At 39.8% G+C, this 19,512-nt stretch overlaps 1 protein-coding gene and 1 pseudogene across 9 annotated transcripts in view; one reads left to right on the top strand and one right to left on the bottom strand.

The window, feature by feature from the left end:
• The window catches only part of ZNF317 (zinc finger protein 317), a 37,006-nt gene extending 17,697 nt beyond the window's left edge, over window positions 1-19,309 (bottom strand). Inside the window, exons 1-8 of one of the 8 annotated variants that reach the window (XM_081136129.1) lie at window positions 19,105-19,309; window positions 12,069-12,190; window positions 11,393-11,532; window positions 10,806-10,932; window positions 10,285-10,380; window positions 9,724-9,806; window positions 9,093-9,251; window positions 6,117-6,818 (exon numbers count right to left, since the gene is read on the bottom strand). In XM_081136129.1, coding sequence (XP_080992255.1) covers window positions 6,807-6,818; window positions 9,093-9,251; window positions 9,724-9,806; window positions 10,285-10,380; window positions 10,806-10,932; window positions 11,393-11,532; window positions 12,069-12,099 — 648 coding nt within the window. In that variant the 5' untranslated portion in view covers window positions 12,100-12,190; window positions 19,105-19,309 and the 3' untranslated portion in view covers window positions 6,117-6,806. Of the gene's footprint in view, window positions 1-6,116; window positions 9,252-9,723; window positions 9,807-10,284; window positions 10,501-10,805; window positions 10,933-11,392; window positions 11,533-12,068; window positions 12,212-19,104 lie in introns of those variants that run through there. The other 7 variants (XM_081136126.1, XM_081136123.1, XM_081136124.1 and 4 more) reach the window with 7 other exon arrangements.
• Window positions 3,276-4,721, top strand: LOC308556300 (U1 small nuclear ribonucleoprotein A pseudogene; annotated as a pseudogene). The gene is made up of 2 exons: window positions 3,276-3,317; window positions 3,943-4,721. The product of its transcript is annotated as a U1 small nuclear ribonucleoprotein A pseudogene (transcript).
• Window positions 19,310-19,512: the final 203 nt, after the last annotated feature.

The following is a 19,512-nucleotide window of genomic DNA, read 5'->3' as shown; positions in this document are numbered from 1 at the left end:
CTCTTTATGTGTAAATAGTTGTTGGGGTGATTGCAGAAAATTAAGTGTTAAATATCTAATATATAGATTCTCAAAAAGTAGTGGGCATCATATTTATAAACACAGCATTTATTTGTGCTCCCATCTTATGCCATCTACTGGCAGGATGCTGTAACCTGGAAAGCTCTGCCCAGCTGCCTTCACCAGAGATGTCTGAGGGTGAGATACAAGCTGACTGCTTCTGGGGGAAAAAATCACTTCATTCAGTGCCAGAAGCTCTTACTACCAACCATCCTATGGAGCACTTGGCCCTGGTGACCTGGGCAGATTAGAAGCAGCCAGGAGAACGGGACCATACGAATGAGCCTAGAGCACTATCTGATTTGTCCTCTATCTTTCAATTACTTCCTGGTAGAGAAAAGTATTCCTCTACCACAGTGTTTCAACCTGGGTATTGTTAACATAATTCTTTATGATGTGGGGTTGTCCTATGCGTTGTAGAAAATTTACTAGCATCCCTGGCCTTATACACTAGATGCCAATAGCTTCCCCACCCTCACACCTCAGTCATTAACACTTAAAATTGCCAAATGCCCCTAAGGAGCAAAACCACTCCTGGGTAAGCAGCACTGATCTACCTTGACTCAGAAGAATCAGGAAAGGAAATGCAGAAACAATGAAGTGAGGGGAAGACCCTGGCTTTCCTAAGGCCCAGAACAGAACGGAACTAAGATACTGGTCTCTAGTCAAGCGAGTCCTTGCATGGAAGAGCCTTTAGGTCTTCAATAGAAGCCATCTGTTGAATAAGCAGATGAACAGATTTTAATACCTCAACACTCCAGAGGACAAGAACCTTGCCTGCTCACTGGCTGTCTGGGGAACAATCAGGATTACAAAGGGATAGGAAACTTTGGGGGCTCACCAGCTTGACTGTGGTGATGGCTTCACAAGTGTACGCAGAGGTCAAAGCTAATCAAATTGTGTATTTCAAGAATGTATTATATGTCAATTTTATCTATAGAAAGCTATTCCCTCTCCACTAGACACTTGCGATACAAACACTGGCCCTGTGGTGACTGCAAAAATAGCTACGATTTCTTCACTTTCCTGTGCCTACGCACCTTCTGGATAACTCTGAATACCTTTCCACTCTGGGCTTACCCTGTGATTGCACTGGGCAACGGGGTGCAGGGCAAATATGACACAAGCAGGGACTCAACAGACACCTGCACAGTGGAGCCTGTACTCTTCTGAGCCTTCTGGCAGCTGGTATACAGGAGGCCCCACCTACATGGTTTGACGATGTGACCTGAGTGAGAAGCAAGTGACCCCCAAGTCAAACTGGCAGCTGACTGCAGACATGAGTAAGCCCAGCTAAGCACAGCCCAAGCTGTCAACCAACAGAACAGTTAACTAAATAAACTGTGGTTGTATTAAACCACTGTGCTTTGGGTAATTCACTATGCAGCAAATATAAACAGGACCCCTTTATTCCATTCTACTATGGGGCACAGGTCACCTTTCTCAACTGCAAATCTCATCAGATGTCAATGGATTTCCTTTAACTTCCATTAACATTTAAATTGAGAGTGGTATGTAGTGCTAACATATGTTTCTGTGTGTTACATAATCTGTCTCATTTTCCCCCTCCAGCTTTATCTCTTGCTTCTAAGATTGTTCTTTTACATGTCAGAGAATTCTTTCTGTGCCTTACACTCAGGATTGGCACACTCATTCAACATTGTACATACGCCTTCTGCACTTGGCTTGCATTGCCTCTTCCATATGGTTTCCTTGACCACTCCAAGTCCAACAACCTCTTCTCAAGACTTCCTGAATGATTAACGGGCCACACTAACTATCTTATTTATTGTTTACATCTGTCCCTCCTCCTTGACCTTTACTCCTTTAAGGACAGTAGTATGTCTTATTATCTTTCTTCCCAAAGCCTAATTCTGTGTAAGACACTTAACTGATAGTCACTAGTTCTCCAGAGAGGAAAAAATCCTGAGTGAATTGGTGTTACCCAAATATTACACAAGACAGAGCTGCTTACTGCTGAGAGGCTCCAAGAATTGAAAGCCATAATGACACAAGACTAGGTAAGAGTATAATTAGAAGTCCCCTCCAGAGAGATTGTGTAAGATATTGTCTGTTTCAAGAACTGGCAGGAAGTGTAATGAGACTCAAGAGCTCTGTGACACTTAGGTAGCAATGGGAATTCAGTTTCTTTCTGTGCTAATTAATGTGATGGAGGGACTGGGCACAAAGGGAGTAACTGCATTGATTTCCAGGGCTCCTAATTAAAGAAATAGCCCCATTTTACTCAATGCTGAAAGAAGTGCTCTCTTCCCCTTAGGCCTGGCCTCTAGGGTACATACATTTATTTTTTCCAAACTAGGCAAGAGCCAGGCAATGGTTGCTATTTCTTCACTAATGGTCTGGGAAAACTACTGACCAAGGCCTATGCAACATTCAGAACCTTCACTCAAGGATGTGAAAGTACCCCCACAGCTCACCCAAACACCTGCACAAAAGCATTCCAAGGGGAGAGGAAGGGTGCAGGGACTTCAGGAAGGCGAGTGTAAGACAGAAGCCCTGTGACCATGTGCCCCTCCATCACGCACCACCAGCCCGACTGACTCATTAGTTGATGCAGACATGAAAGGCAGAGCAGTCAGCACTCTGACAAAGGGTCGCAGTTTCTAGCTGATAAGCTGACTCTTCTCACCTGTCTTCTGCATGTGACTGGCTACCTTACTGTGGTGTGTGAAAGACTGTAGTTAATCTATGTAAAAAATATTCAAATATGACATCTTTTGTGTGGGGTGGAGAAGGTAGTTTTTAAAAAATTATGAAAAACATTAAGTCAAAACAATTGTAAAGGGTCTGAGTCTGGAACTTGTCTTTAGGAAGCAGATTTATTTATTTAGATTCCCAAGGAGTAAATGGGTAGGTTTGGAAAAAAAAATCAGATTTTATTCTGAATTCAAAAAAGTAGCAGTGGGCTAAAGACATATAAAGGAACTTGTTGAGTTCCTTACACTAAAGGGCAAGAAGAATTTTCTAGGGCTCCTGTATAATGGGAATACAGTTAAAAGAATTGCTAGTCTTAGCCCCATTTAAGGAGTCTGTAGAAGAACCCAAAGAAAACAAGGGAGACAAAAATAAGGATACTAGAGAAAACTAGTCTCTGATACAATAGTTACAGCAACCAGTAAACAGGCTAACTTCTAGCTAGAAAAAACCCATTAAAGGCCTATTTATCTACTGCTGTTCCTTTTACCCAACACATCATGTCAAGCTTTGCAACAAAAAACTGCAAGACACGTCAAAAGGCAAGAAAAATGTAACAATCTAAAGAGAGAGGGCAAGCATCAGAACCACACTTTGGTATGGCAGAGATTTTGGACTTATGAGATGGGAACTACCACAGATCCAAGAAGCTAAGAGATCACCAAGCAGGATCAATACCAAAGAAAATCTACATAGAGGTATACTATATTTAAATTGCAGAAAATCAACATATAATACACTTAGAACTTATTAACAAAACCAAAAAGCTCTTCTACCTGGACATTTAAAAACCTCTTATTAGCACCTGAGTAAAAGGAGAAATACAAAATGAAATTACAGAACTTTAAAGAAATTATTATCAAGATTTATATATTAGAATCTATGGAATGCATTTTAAAGGAGTGATTAGAGGACAATTCACTACACAAAATACTTGTCAATAAAATAAAAGATTAAGAACAAATTAATTACCAGTTTAAAAAAGGGAAAAAATAAACCAAAAGCATAAAGAAAAAATGGGGATAAAAGCAGAAACTAATAAGGAAGGTACTTAGCACTGAGAAACGTAGCAGGAGCCACTTGCCAAACCTTAGGCACCATTGCCCAACCACAGCACCTCCCTCCAACAGTTCCTCAGACCTGCCCCAGCCACACTAATTACATCAGATCAAGAAGGATGAGCTGAAGCAGTCCTTGTATGCCACCTTCTCACAGTTTGACCAGATCCTGAATATCCTGATGTCATGGAGCCTGGTGATGAGGACCAAGCCTTTGTCATCTTCAAGGAGGTCAGCAGCACCAATACCTGTACTCCATGCAGGTTTCCCCTTCTACAAGCCCAGGTGTATCCAGTATGCCAAGGCTGACTCAGATATCATTGCTAAGATGAAGGGCACCTTCGTGGAGCAGGAACATAAGCAGGAGAAGAGAAAAGCCAAGAGCCAGTAGAACCCAGCCGCTAATAAGACGGTGGTGCAGGGTGGGACAGTCGCCCTCATGGTGGGGGCTGTCCCACAGCCAGTCCAGGGCATGCTGCCAAGGACTCAGGCAACCCACATCATGCACCACATTCAGGGCCAGCCTCCCTACATGCCATCCCCCGGCATGATCCCATTTCCAGGCTTCAAATGTGGCCAGATCCCACTGGGGGCCATGCCCCCAACAGCAGCTTATGTAGGGCCAGGTGCCACCTACCGAGCCTCTTTCAGAAAACCCACTAAATCACATCTTGTTCCTCACCAGCCTGCCAGAGACCACCAAAGAGTTCATGCTGTCTATATTTTTCAACTAGTTCCGTCTTCAAGGAGGTCTGGCTTGTCCCAGGGCAGCACGACATGGCAGTCGAGTTTGACAATGAGGTGCAGACAGGGGCTGCTCACAACTCCCTACAGGACTTCAAGATCACCCAGAAGTACCCCATGAAGATCTCCTTTGCCAAGAAGTAGCGCCTTTTCTCCATGTCTGTCCCTACCCCATTGGGGACTCCCCTCTTCCCCTTGGCTCAGCTCCCTGGAGATAGGCTCCCCTCCAGGCTTTCTTGGAGTCACATTATGTGAGTGGTCACACAGCGTTGCATCCTATCTGTCCCCAGACACTGCACCTGGTGCTGTTAGGATGGAATTAAATAAAGTTTTTGTTTTTTTGATTTTCGGGGGGGGGGGGGGAATGAGGAAAACAAAACAACAACAGATCTAACTAGTCAAAATTCCATTTTTTTAAAACACACACGCACACAAATAAACCACTAGCTCATTTGATTCAGGAAAAGAAAAAGCAAATATACAAAAAATAGGTGATGACCACTGAATCAGAAAACATTTTTAAACTCATAAGATAACTTTGCTGACCTTTACCAGATGAATTGGACAATCTCCTAGGAAAATACAGATTACCAACATTGACACCATTCAAGTTAGAAAGCTTAAAACAGAGCAATGACCATAAAAGAAATAAAGTTCCTAAGAAAATATCCCACTAGAAAAGCACTTGTCCCAGATGGTTTCACAGGGAATTCTAGCAAATCTAAAACCACAGAGTACTAATGCTGTATAAATTATTCCAGAGCATTGAAAAGGAAAAAAAAATTACTAATTCCTCAGCTCCACTGAATCCCACATTATCATCACCATGCTTACTTTTTCCTCCACTGCACTGACCATCATCAGAGATATTATATATATTCATTTATCAGGTGCCTCAACCCCAAGTAGAATGTGAGCAACATGAAGGCAAATATCCTGATTCACTCCAGACCAGGGCACAGAACAAGGCCTGACATAAGAGAAATATGGACTCGGGAACCAGACACCAGGGTTTAATACAAGCACTACTACTTGCTAACAGGTTTGCCTCAGACAAGTATCTAAATTTCCTTGCCTCCACATGCAAAAGAAACTGATGGCCCCTGCTTCTTAGCACTTTTAAAAATATGTCAGTAGTGGAACAACCCACCCTTTTTACTTGCAAAGGGTGAACAGAAAGCTACTATATTTCTGTAGGACATTTACAAAGAGTTTTCTTCTCCTTAAGAAGAAACTGAATAAAGTAGATTTCCACTCAGCACTTCTGTGAAAATGAATACAGTTCTTCAATACAAGTTGGGAAATTAAATGTCTAAGTTGATCAAAGATATGAAATGCAATTTTAAAACTTGGCTTGAAGAATTTAAAAACCCATATCCAACAATTAAGAGCATAAGGAGATTATACCCACATGCAGCAGTTATAAAAACTCACTAGTGGCTAAGTGAATGGGTTAGACAGCATCCAGCAGGATGAGGCAGAACCCTCCCTCCACCAATAAAAAAAACTAATAGAAAAAAATGAAATATCCAAAGCAGCTTAAACCAATAATCAGTTTTATTTTTTCATGTAACAGGAAGTCTGGAAATAACAAATTCAGGGCTAGTATAGAAACTCAAAGAAGCCACTGGGGAGGCCAGAATTGTTTGTGAATTTCCTGCAGGATCCTCCTTAGCCTGTGCCTTGCATCCTCACGGTCACAAGATGGATCTTTTAACACTAGGTACTGGATCTCCTTGCCAGGTGAGAAGTAGGGGGAAGAGCAAAAAAACAAAACATGTGGAGAAAAATGGCCCTTTTCAAGTCTTCTCAGAGCCCACGCAGTAACATCTGCTTATTTGTTAATGGACTGGCTGTGGAACATGGACTGTACTAGTTGTAAGGAAACTTGTAAGAGATTTTAAAAATAGTACACCTTACTAATCTGACAAAAATTGAGTTTTCTTGATGTGGAAGATGAGATACTAGGGAAGCAACTAGAAGTATATGCCACTGTTGGCTCAAACATCCCAAAGGGCGCATCTGAAGATGACACCATGGTCTGGTCACAATGCATTTGATTTAGATACTCATAACAAACAGGCACTAAAAATATCCATGTTACACATTACGTAAGATTCTAAAGAGTCTATTGGTCAAGTAAGTGATCCAAAAGGAAGTTAAAACATTAAGAATGAAATAATAATAAAAATACTACATACAAACCTTTTGTGATGTGGCCTGAGCCATTTAGAGAATAACCTTAAAGCAAAGAATAAAGATCTATGAGCTAGGGTCTGTTTTCACGATGAAAGATATCAAATACAATTTCACATTCTCTAGAAAATTCCTTTGGGGTGTGAGTGAATTCTCATAAGCACAAGTGAGGGGGCTGTGGCTGAAATCATCTCCACATAGGGATTGTGTGGGTTCTTATAGGTTTCCTGAAAGAATTATACTGATTATATTTTTGAAGTTTTAAATAGAAATTCTCCTGAGTACTCAAGTTTCATAAAAATTAAGTTGTTGTTCTAGGCCAAGGTTTCTCAACCTCAGCAATATTAACATTTTGGGGCATATAAGTCTTTATTCTGGGAGGCTCCTCTGCATTGTAGGCTATTTAGCAGCATCCTTGATGTCTTCCAACTACATGTCGGTAACACATTCCCCAGTTGTAACAACCAAAAATGTCTTCAGAAATTGTCAAATGTCTCCTGGGGAGCAAAACCACCCCATTAAGAAACACTGCTCTGCAACAGGGGTTGGTAATTTTTTTCCGTAAAGGGCCAGACAGCAAGTATTTTAGACTTTGTGGGCCACACACAGTCTCTGTCACATATTCTTCCTCCTTAAAAATGTAAACTATTCTTAGCTTGAGAACTGTACAAAAACAGACAGCTGGCTTAGTTTGATGACCTATTACTAACTTTTCCATGTTTCTTACTTTATATGTTTCTCTTTTGTGTTCTCTTATGAGGAATACAAGACAACCAACAATTGTTTGCCTAGTGTTGGATTTACAGATTTTCCCTAGTGTGCTTACTCATGTGCCCAGAAGGTGCCAGGTGGTTCTATAGTCATTTCAACATTAAATACTAGGCTAGGGTTTCTCTTCCTAAGTTGTCATGTTTGTTAAGAGTTAAATATACACTGATGGCTTTTCCACACCACAGACACACATTTTCTCCCCCAGCATTAACTCTCACAAATCTCTAAAGTGATAAGAACTCAAGTTTTTCCAGTTATTACACAAACTATATTTCTCCCAAGTTATATGTATTTCCTTGTGCTCAGTAAGATGAATTCATAAAGACTTTCCTGCCTTCTTGACGCTTTTAAAGTTTCCTTTCAGTCTGAGCTTTCATGTTTCTTAAAGAAGGTGTGTCACTGGAGCCTCTTCCACACTGATGACACTATGAGTTTCTCTCCCCGGTGAGTTTTGACATGACTTCGAAGAGATGAATGATCACTGAAGGCCTTCCCACAGGCCAAGCATTCATAGGGTTTCTCCCCAGTGTGTATTCTCCTGTGAACATTAAGGTTTGAGCCTATGCTGAAGGCTTTTCCACAGTGATCACACTCGTACGGCTTTTCTCCTGTGTGACTTCTCATGTGTGTCTTAAGAGTTGACTGGTTTCTGAAGGTTTTCCCACACTGTCTACATTCGACACGTTTCTTTACAAGATGAATGCTCATGTGCCTCCTCCGGGATAAATAATCGCTGAAGACTTTCCCACAGGCAGCACATTCATAGCGTCTCTCTTGAGTGTGTATTTTCCTGTGTGCAGTTAGGTTTGAGCTTGCACTGAAGGCTTTCCCACACAGATCGCATCCGTATGGTTTCTCTCCAGTGTGAGAATTCATGTGTGTCTTAAGGATGGACTGGTTTCTGAATGCTTTCCCACACTGCCTACATTCAACAGGTTTCTTTACAATATGAATTCGCATGTGTTTTCTCCGTGATAAGAGATCACCAAAGGACTTCCCACATTCTTTACATTCATATGTTTTCTCTACCATGTGGTTCTTCTTGTGCAAATTAAAGTTAGACTTCCATCGAAAGGCTTTTCCACACTGTGTGCATTCATAGGGTTTCTCTCCAGTGTGATTCCTGACATGCTCTTTGAGATGTGAGGGATGCTGGAAAGCTTTCCCACAGTCTTGACATTCATAGGGTCTCTCTCCAGTGTGTGTTCTTTTGTGTGCAATAAGGTGGCAGCTCCTGCCATATGCCTTCCCACATTCATCACACTTGTAAGGTCGCTCCCCAGTGTGAACTCTCATGTGTATCTTCAGGGAGGAGAGGGTCCGGAAGGCATTTCCACACTGACTACAGTCATAGGGCTTCTCTGTGAGGTGAGTTCTCCCATGACTCCTAAGGGCTGAGGGATCATTGAAAGCTTTCCCACAGACATTGCATTCATAGGGTTTCTCCCCAGTGTGAATTCTCCTGTGTCGTGTAAGGGAAGCACTCGTGGTGAAGGTTTTTTGGCACTGATTACATTCATGCATTTTTCTCCCACTGTAAATGCTCACATGTTGGGTTAGATGTGGCCTGTTTTTGAAAACTACCCCATAGTCCTGGTGGTGATAGGGCCTCTTGCCAGTGATTTGCTGAGTAAGATGAGCCCCCATGCTGAAGACTTCAAACAGGTGAGCATATTCAGTGGATTTCTCTCCAAGGTGAGTTCTTTCCTATTGATTTAAGATGAGTGCTGATTAAGGCATTTCCAATATTCATTACATTCCTAAGAATTATCCCCACATAAACTGACATAAATTCAAGCACATCATTATGACTAAAGATGTCATAATTTACAGTGCAAAAGTACTGCTCCTGCTCCCTTTGGACTCTATCAAATAGAACAGGTGAATGCTATGTATGCCCTAAGGTTCCATGTGTGTAACTGTTACAAAGCTTTTTACAAAATACACTTTGTTAACTGAAATGAGCCCCAACACTCAATTATCGGAGATACAGAAATATTTACTCATCAGAACTCTAAGTGGAAAAGTTTGGGGTTAGTAACTGGTAATATTAGTGTCTCTAACACTGCTTCCTCTTGGGGAATGCCACCTGCCTAGTTCTTGAGCTCTTTTTCTAACTTACACTGGCCCAGTCGTCTCCTAATATGGAAGATCCAGAGTTATCCCAAGGAAATCTTACCACTGTCACACCACTGGATGTTTCCTTCCCAAAAATATCTTCCATGAGAATGGACCATTTAGTTTTAGATGGAATCTCCCAATCTGAAACAAATTGGAAAAAGATAAACTTGCTGATAAAAGAAAATGGTGAAATGCTAGTGACAAAAATAGATAAATTTTTTTGCAAATACTAACCCTAAAAAAGGAAAGGTGAGGTGAAAAGGAAGAATGCATGAGTCAAAATGACTGAAAAATTTGGCTGTGTGATACTTGGCAATGACAGGGTAGACATTTGGGGCAGCACACTAAGAAGTAATTCTCCAAAGATCAACATTAATAATGACAGAAAGAGTATGATCAGAAATGTTGAATTTGAAAGAACAGAAGAAAGAGTCCATGTGGACATCTTAAATATAAAGGTGAAAGGGCAGTGAAACCAAAGATCTGTGAGAGAATGGAGGAGCAGAGAAAGAGAATGAGCATTTTCAAATTTCCCTGGGTGACATTTCCTAATGGATCTCCCTCCACTCCAATCACTGGATAGAATACTCAGAAGCAGTTGTTTTTGCCTGGTGCTTACCGGGATATGTGCCTCGGGGAAGTCCCCTCTCCTCTGTTCTCAGCTCCTCTTCTTGCTCCAAGTGGAAGATGAGGCTGGGTTTCCCCACCTGACACCCTACTCACGGGGAAAGATACATGTTGAGGAAGGATCGTGCAGAGGACACGTGTTCTGAAGTCAGAGTTCTGAAGATGGACAAGACTGACTTAGGAGCAGCAAAATGATGGTGACAAATTTCTAAGGGGCACAGTGAAAACCTATTACAAAAAACATAACCACAAATACCCACATGTTTTGCCCTTCAAAAGATTTCTTAACTCAGAAGTTAAGGATTACTCAATTCATAAACCTATGTCCAAGCTCAGACACACTTGACAACCTCCAAGGTCAATATAATAGGTCTCAATATCCATGGGGAGACACCAGGAGGGCAGGCACCAGGTCACAATTGTGTCCCAAATCCCCACCCAGCTCCTAGGTCATAGCAAGTACTTAAAACAAAATCATTTGATTCATAAATGAAAAAATGGTGCCAGTCTTACCCACTGAGGCAAGGTTGCTATAATTCTCCAACATCACATCTTTGTATAGTTTTCTCTGAGAAGAATCCAGCAAGGGCCACTCCTTCTCAGTAAAGTCCACTGCAACATCCTGGAAAGTCACTGAGTCCTGAAACACCGCACACATTTGTGGTCAGTGAGAAACCAGTCTGAGCTCAAAGATGGCAGAGACTGAGGACTGCGTATGAGAGACTCGAATCACAGGATGGGGTTCCAACATGGGGTTCTGGTGTCTCAACATTTACTCCAGAAGCCAGTCAGCAGTTGTCTTCTCTTCCCTATGAGTGCCTCAAAGGCAACTCTGACATGGGACCAAAATAGCTGTCCACTTTTAGCCTGGCCCAAGTGCTATGAACCATATTACAAGAGAAATATTTGGTACATAAGTCTTTTTCCCTAACAACCCTGATACCAGGTCAGCCCCCCAACATTCTTTGGCTCTTTCTCCTGATCCCTGATCAGGCATCCATTAGCCAGAATAAAGGTCTAAAAAAATTTTATCATGTGATACTGAGGGTGTTCTAGGAAGTGCCTCTCCCACCCTCAGGGGCCCAGAGATTTTGGTGTACCTGGGTGCCAGCATTAGTTGGCATATGAGGCTCCAGGTCATTACAAGCAAATAGGTCCACATCCTGGTGACAAGAATGGCCTTTTGAAGCAAGAGGAATTTCTGACTCCTGGATATGGGCAGGGTCCTGGGTGGATATAGCTAGAGAAAACAGGATCCATAAGAACTAAAGTTTGCCTGACACTCACAAACCACTAAACTGTAAGTGTGCAGTACACATCCCCAATCAATATACACACATACATGTTTGGTAAGAATCCAGAGCAGCCCTGCTCTACTCAAAGACAGGAAAAAAGGATGTGGGCCAACATACCCATAACAAAAGTGATATATATTCTCAACTTATGAGCAAAGAAATTAAAGCTTTAAGAGGTAGGGCTTTTACTTTGCTCAGAGTTATCAAAATTAGAAATGGAATAGTACAGGGTTACCCATACTTGTGTTCTTCCTTTCACACCAACTACACACACTCCCTCCCTCATGCAAACTCACAGAGACCCTGCATAAATCAGTCAGTCACCTGGGGGGCCTCTCAGGACTTTGGTCCCACTGCTTTATAGTTCATCCATCCTCCTTTGGCAGCCCTCCCTCTGTCCTTGCACACACCTGATGTTGGTGAAGTGGCAGTGGCCATTTAAGCTTGATTTCTGAGGGTATTCTTTACCCCAAGAACTTACCACATGTGGGAGAGAGATCAACAGCTGCCATCCTGTGAGAATGATAATAAATTTGAAGAACAACAGAGCACTGGCATCAGAATGCTACTCTCTTGCTCTCATGGGACTCTTTGAGCAGGCATCTGTAGTAAAAGAGAGAAAGACTACTAGAAGTCAAGGCTACCTCTCTTGCTCATAGGATAATTATGATTTTTGCCTTCCAGTATTTCTTTTGAACAGCAAATTCTACCTGATCCTAAGCCTTTACCTTTGGCAAAACCTTCAGGCAATGTGGTGGACAACACTGACCTGCCTCAAGAAAGATTCAGATTCATTCTCCCAAGTAAAGTGTCACCAAGTACAACTCTGTTAAACTCCTTCACTCATTGAATATTTGGGCCCGACTTCTGTTCTTCAACTTTAATGCTTGTTAAGGTTGAGGATGGTTCTAGTATTCATGAGGATGATCCATCTAGAACTCCATGTTCCAATCTCCAATGCTATTTGGCCCCACACTCTACACCAACATATACAACTGTGGGCCAACGCACTGTCCTAGTCATCTCTAGTTACCAACTTTACCTCACAGACAATGATTTAGAAATCTGCTCTCTGATAAAACTTCTACACAACATTCTTTTTGCATGAACTCTTCACTTTACACAGGATTCTAGGACACTCATGCTTCTATAATCTTGCTCTCGAACAGCAAATTCCTCTTCTTACTGCTCTACCTATCAAGCAGAGATTCATCACAATCCATTACTTCTACAAGTTATTTGTCCAAATTCCTCTGCCTATTATAACCCTGAATGAGCAAAAGACCAGCCCTGGATGATTCTAACCATCTACCTCCTCCCTGAAGAGAGCTGGGAAAACCAGTCTGCACACAACTGGTCACCTTCAAAACTCAAAGATGTTAACCCTAAAGGAATATCTACACTAAAGAAAAGCATACTAGGCAATCCAATCTTCCCATAACCAGGTAAAAATCTCAAGTTTTTCTGAATAAAAAACTGTCTAACATTACCCTTACTTTCAGCATGTTCCAGCAAGTAATCTGATATTCCTTTCACAGTAATAACAACCAGAAAAATGAAAAGGCAACCTACTGAATGGGAGAAAATATTTGAAAATCATATATCTGACAAGGGGTTAATATCCAAAACATATAAAGAACTCATACAACTCAATAGCAAAAAAAAAAAAAAAAATCAATCCAAATAAAAAATGGGCAGAGGCCCTGAATAGACATTTTTCCAAAGACATACAAATGGCCAGGAAGCAGATGAAAAGGTGCTCAATATCACTAATCATCAGAGAAATGCTAATCAAAACCATGAGCTATCACCTTACACCTATTAGAATGGCTATATAAGAAAGAAGAGAGATAACAAGTGTTGACCAGGATATTAGGGAAAGGGAACATTTGTGCACTGTTGGTAGAAATGTAAATTGGTTCAGCCACTATGGAAAACAGTATGGCGTTTCCTCAAAAAATTAAAAATGAAACCACCATGTAATCCAGCAATTCCACATCTGGGTATTTATCTGAAAATGAATACACTAATTTGAAAAGATATCTCCACCTCCATGTTCATTACAGCTTTATTTACAATAGTCAAGGCATGGAAACAACCTAAACGCCCATCAATGAATGAACGAACATAGAAAATGTGATATATGAATATTATTTAGCCATAAAAATCTTGCCTTTGGGACATCAATGGAACTTGAGGGCATTATACTAAGTGAAATGTCAGCCAGAAAAAATTATCATTTATATGTGGAAACTTAAAAAAAGCAAAGCAAAACAAAACAAAAACTAAGGTCAGGGATATGGAGAACAGACTGGTGGCTGCCTGAGGCAGTGGTTGATGAAATGGGTAAATGAGGTCAAGAAGTACAAGTTTCCAGTTATGAAGTAAGTCACAGGGATGTAACGTATAGCATGGTGACTATAGTTAATAACACTATATTGCATACTTGAAAGTAGCTACAGAGTGGACCTTGAAAGTTCTCACCATAAGAATTTTTGTAACTGTGTATGATGATGGATGTTAACTGCACTTATTGTGATCATTTTTCAATAAATATATAAAAATATCGAATCATTTTGTTGTATAACTGAAACTGAAATAATGTTATGTTAGTTATACCTCAATAAAAAAAAAAGGCAACAGATTGGGGGAAAATATTTGTAGTACACATATACCTGACAAAAAATTCATATTCAGATTAAAGCACTCCTACAAAACAATAAAAAAGGTACGAAAAAAAAAGCTAGAATTAAGACACTTTACGATATTTAATGACAAATATAACAAGCATGGCAAAAGTGCTCAACATCATTACTTATCTGATAAATGCAAATTAAAACTAATGATACAGCATTTCAACCCACTAGAGCAGCCAAAATAAAAAAGCCCACCAGCATTAAATGTTGACAAGGATGTGGCATACCCTCAACTCTCATACACTGATGGTGGAAATGTGAAACGGTTCAAACATTTTGGAAAACAATTTGCCAGTTTCTTAAATAGTATACCTACCATTTGACTAAGCAATTCCATGCCTAGATATTTATCAGAGATACAGCAATCTGATTCATAATAGCCAAAAAGTGTAAGCAATCTAAATATCCATCAACAAGAGAATAAACAAATTGTGACGTGTACAACGAAATACTAGTCAGCAATAAAAAGAAACTACTGAGACATACACAAATCTCTATATATTGACCAACAGACGGTAGACACAAGAAATTCTGATTCCAATTACACGATGTCCACGAACAGGCAAAACTTAAGTCAATGGCAAAAGTTGTTTAAGTCTATAGTAAAAAAATGGTTGCCTCGATGGAGAAGCATGAGATGGGGATAGACTGAGGGAACAGAGAGGAAACTTCTTGGGGCAAGTGAAATTTTCTACATATATTTTTTTAGTTAGTGGTTACACAATGCATACAACTGTCAAAAAAATTCATCAAACTGATCACCTAAGATCTATGCATTTTCTTGCAAATTATACTTTAAAGAGGTAAAAGAAATCTTTCTTACTTTCTGGTCTCTAGTTATATAAAATTTCCTCCCAACTGATCTATGATTTTCTCTTTCTCTCTTATTACAAACAAGGAGATGTGTGCCCTCCCTTCTAAGGCCAACTTCTTCAGAGTAAATATATATGTAAAATAAATTCAAAATGCTCAGAGAAAAAAGTGGAATAAAAAATACTCAAAAGGAAGCTAGAAAAAAGAAACTGAAAAGACAGAACAAAGTCAACAACCAAACATATTAACACATAAATGTTAATGAACTAAACGCTTGAACTAAAATAGATATTCTCAAAATAGATTAAAAAAATATTGTTTATAAGAGACATCTAACACATAGGGATATAACAAGAATGGAAATAAACATATATATAAGGCACATACATTTTTTTAAGCTGCTTTATAATATTAACACCAGAAAGAATGGATTAAGGCAAAAAGGCTCATAGAGAAAACTGAGGTATTACATAATGAAAAGTATAATTCAAGAAAAAGCCGTATATACCCGTATATGTTATGACACAGCCTCAAAAATATGAAAACATTGAAAAAGGACAGAACTCTAAGAAGAATGGACAAAGCCACTACCAGAACTCTCACTGAAATAGTTTAGGTGGATAATTCAGTAACTATACACGGACTGAGTAAGATGAGACAGCACTTCCTAACTAGAAACTCCAACCACACAAGCACAATATATGTCTCAGAAATGGCATCGATCTCTGACCAGTGCAATGAAGTTAAGCAAACAATGACCAGAAGATAACAACAAAGCCATAGGAATGGAAATTAAAAGAGAAAATTCTAAATGATTCACATGTCAAGGAAGTCATAATATTCATAATATTTAGAACTGAAATATAATACTACATGCTGCACTTCTGTGGAATGTGACAGATACCCAATGTAAGAAGCTAGAAAGAGTGACCCTCAAAAAAGTAAAGGGGCCTGGAGAGCGTGGCTCGGCAGTTGAGCGGCAACCTAGGATCCAGGAGATCAGGGTCGATTCCCGGTCAGGGCACGTGACCGGGTTGCGGGCTTGATCCCCAGTCGAGGGCGTGCAGGAGGTGGCTGTTCAATGACTCTCTCATCATTGATGCTTCTATCTCTCTCTCTCCCTCTCCTTTCCTCTCTCTGAAATCAATAAAGATATATATTTTTTTTTAAAAAAGGGAAGAAAATTATAAAGAACAGAAAGTTATGAAATAGAAAACATTCATATTATAAAGTTCAATCAAGTCGAAAGTTCTTTGAGAAAAACAAAATTGACAAAAATTCTGACAGGGTTTATTTTTTTAAAAGAAGAAACGTATACATAGGAGTGAAAAAACATTACAGATGTAGCAAGCATTAAAAACATAGTAAGATGACATTATTAACAACTTTGACTATACAATTTAAACCTTAGATAGAATGAATAAATTCCTAAAGAAATTTTACTTACCATAATGAAATAGAGAACTTAAATGCCTTATAACCCTTAAAGGAACTGAACCAATAGCTTTAAAACTTCCCACAAAGAAAACTCCAGAGCTAAGTAGTTTTTCTTGGTATAACTCTCTTTATGGAAAAAGTCAGTTTATTCTTAGGCAAAATACTCCAGAGTTTAGCAAAAAGAGGGAACAGCCCCACCCCATTTTATAAGGCTGGCACAAACCTGCAAAGGAAAGGAAAATTACAAGCCAATTTCACTCAAACATAAATCTAAATCACCAAAAATGATACAATAGTAAGTATCCTTTCCAAGTAAGTTATTTACCAATGCAAATTTAATATAATACTAGAAAAGTTCATTGGTATAGTTCACCACACTATCAGACAAGTAAGACAAGCATATTATTCACTCATTCATTCCATGCACAAACAGTAGTAGCCACCTATCACAGGCCAGGCATCTTTAAGGTGCTTGAAATACATCAACAGATATCAAAGTAGATGCTTGGGGGGGAGGATCACTTGTAAAAAGCTACAGCTGTTCATGAGAAAAAATGAAGAGCTCCTAAACTAGGAAAAGAAGAGCGCTTCCTCCACCCATTAAATACTCTCTCAAAAAAGCTTCTAGGCCCTGGGCAGGTAGCTCGGTTGGTTAGAGCAAAGTCCCGATATGCCAAGGTTGCCGGTTTGATTCCCAGTCAGGGCACATACCCAGGTTGCAGCCGGGGCATGTGCGGGAGGCAGTCGATGGAAATGCCATGGATGTTTCTCTTTCCCACTTCCTCTTTCTTAAAAAATTAAAAAATCAACAATGTAAGTGGAACAACAAATCCATCCCCCTCTCTCTCTTCCCCTCTCTCAAATCAACTTAAAAAATTAATTTAAAAAAAGCTTCCAGTAAGCATTAAAGTCCATTCCCCTTAAAGTAAAAAAGAAAACAGGACTACCTCCTATCCAAATTCCATTCAGTGCTATCAGAAGTCCCCAGCTGTCCTCAGCTATTCCAGCAAAAAAAGTAAATCGTGTACTAAGCAAAAAAAAATATATAAATATTTACTTATTCATTCTATACAGACAAAAACATCCAAAACACTACATGAAAATTAAGAGAATTATATACTTTAGTAACCTTGCAGAACTTAAATTCAATATACAAAGCTTTGGAAAAAAATTAATTTTAAAGTGCATGCACACACTCCCAGGAATAAATCTAACAAAAAACCCCCCAAAATCCTTTTTGTTAGTACTTATAAAACCTTATTAAAAAGCATTATAGAAGATGTAAATGTACATAATTTGATTAATCATAAGATTCAATGGCATAATAATGTCAATATTCTCAAAATTAATATTCAACACAACCTGAAAACAAAACCCCAGTAGGTGGAACTTTGTAAACTGACTCTAAAATTTAGTAAGGCCCTGGCTGGGTAGTTGGTTAGTACAGTCCCAATAAACCAAGGTTGTGGGTTCCATTGCTGGTCAAGCACATTACAAGAAACACCAATGAATGCATAAATAAGTAGAACAGTAATTCAATGTTTCTCTCTCTCTTCCTCTCTTTAAAAATCAATCAATAAAAATATTTTGAAAAAATAAAATAAAATTTAAGCCATAAGGTACCTCAAAAAGAATGGGTATGTGTACAAAAGTCACCTATAAGATATTTAGAAATCTCTAAATTAGAATCTGCAGCTGCACAAATATGGGAAAAAGGATGTATCTGAAAGTACTTTAGATTGTGAGTCTAGTAAAAAATAATTACTCAAATTAGGAAATACATTTTTGGGAAGAACTTATAAACAGTAAAATCCAAAAAGAGAACCTTGGGAGAAGAGGAGGTTGCAATTTAGGAGCACACAGGTTTCTGAGGTTTCATAATATTTTCTTGGACTGATTTGTGGATTTACTTTATTGTTGTCCTTTTAATTGTATGTGTTTTCATGCGTTTGTGGGTTTTTCTTTGCACCTATGTCCTATGAGCGGATAAATAAAAGGAACCAAATAAGGTAGTAAAAATCAATGCAAAATGTTAGTAACTACAATAACTATTAATGGACTAACTCTCAAGTTAAATAATGTCGAACTGAATTTTTAAATCTAGTTATAGGCTATTTGCATAAGAATCAACTAAAAGTTTGAGTATAAAAGGCATTCAAGACAAATGCTGCCACAATTCATATTAGACAAGCTGACCACAAAGGAAATTGACCACAAAAACAAACGGAAGGTAATTTATCCTCACGGTCTCCATTTCCTGAGCGCCCATAATGCCCTGAATTCACTCGGCCGGGCTTTTTACGTCCCCACTACAAGGTGTTAGGGTTTTTTTGCCTTTTTTTTTTTTTTTTTTTTACCCCAGATCACCAGTGCCTAAATATGTCGCTAAATATGGTCCTAAATTTCAGTCCTCGCGTCATTAGAGTTTCATACCGCTGATGACAGGGTCTAAAACACACTCCAAGCCTGGCTGCCTGGCTTTCCAGTCCCAGGTCCCCGTCTGCCTTGCGGGCCTCTCGTGGCCTCAGGAAAGCCGAGAGTAAAGGGTTAAAGGGGGAAAGCAGGGCTTACCCGACAGGGTAAAATCCGGGGGAGCGGAGGTCACGGAAGCTGCCGCCCAAGAGTCGAGAAGTTCAAACGGAAGGTCCAGTCTGCCGCGGGGAGGCGGAGGGTCGCCAACAGCTGGAAGGAAACCGCAGGGGAGCTCTCCAGAGCCCATGTGTATAGCGCCAAACGCCTCCCGAGAATAATGGCTTCCGCTTCACTTCCGCCTTCTAAATCACGCGGGACTCATTGGCTGCTCTAACCCAGAAGCAAGGGGCGGAAAGGATTCTGGGAAATGTAGTTCTGAGCTTAGGCGGGCAGGGAGGTGGTGGCCAGGTGGATTCTGATGGTTGAGCACATGTCCCCAACTTCTAATTGTTTGAGTGCCTTGGGACTCAGTTCTTAGGCTTCTTATAATCATTCTTTTGATACAAC

The sequence above is a fragment of the Miniopterus schreibersii genome, assembly GCF_964146895.1.
Source record: "Miniopterus schreibersii genome assembly, chromosome: 4".
In the NCBI taxonomy this organism is placed as follows: Eukaryota; Metazoa; Chordata; class Mammalia; order Chiroptera; family Miniopteridae; genus Miniopterus; species Miniopterus schreibersii.
Note: the sequence above shows the minus strand (reverse complement) of the source record. Positions and strands in the feature narration are given on the sequence as shown.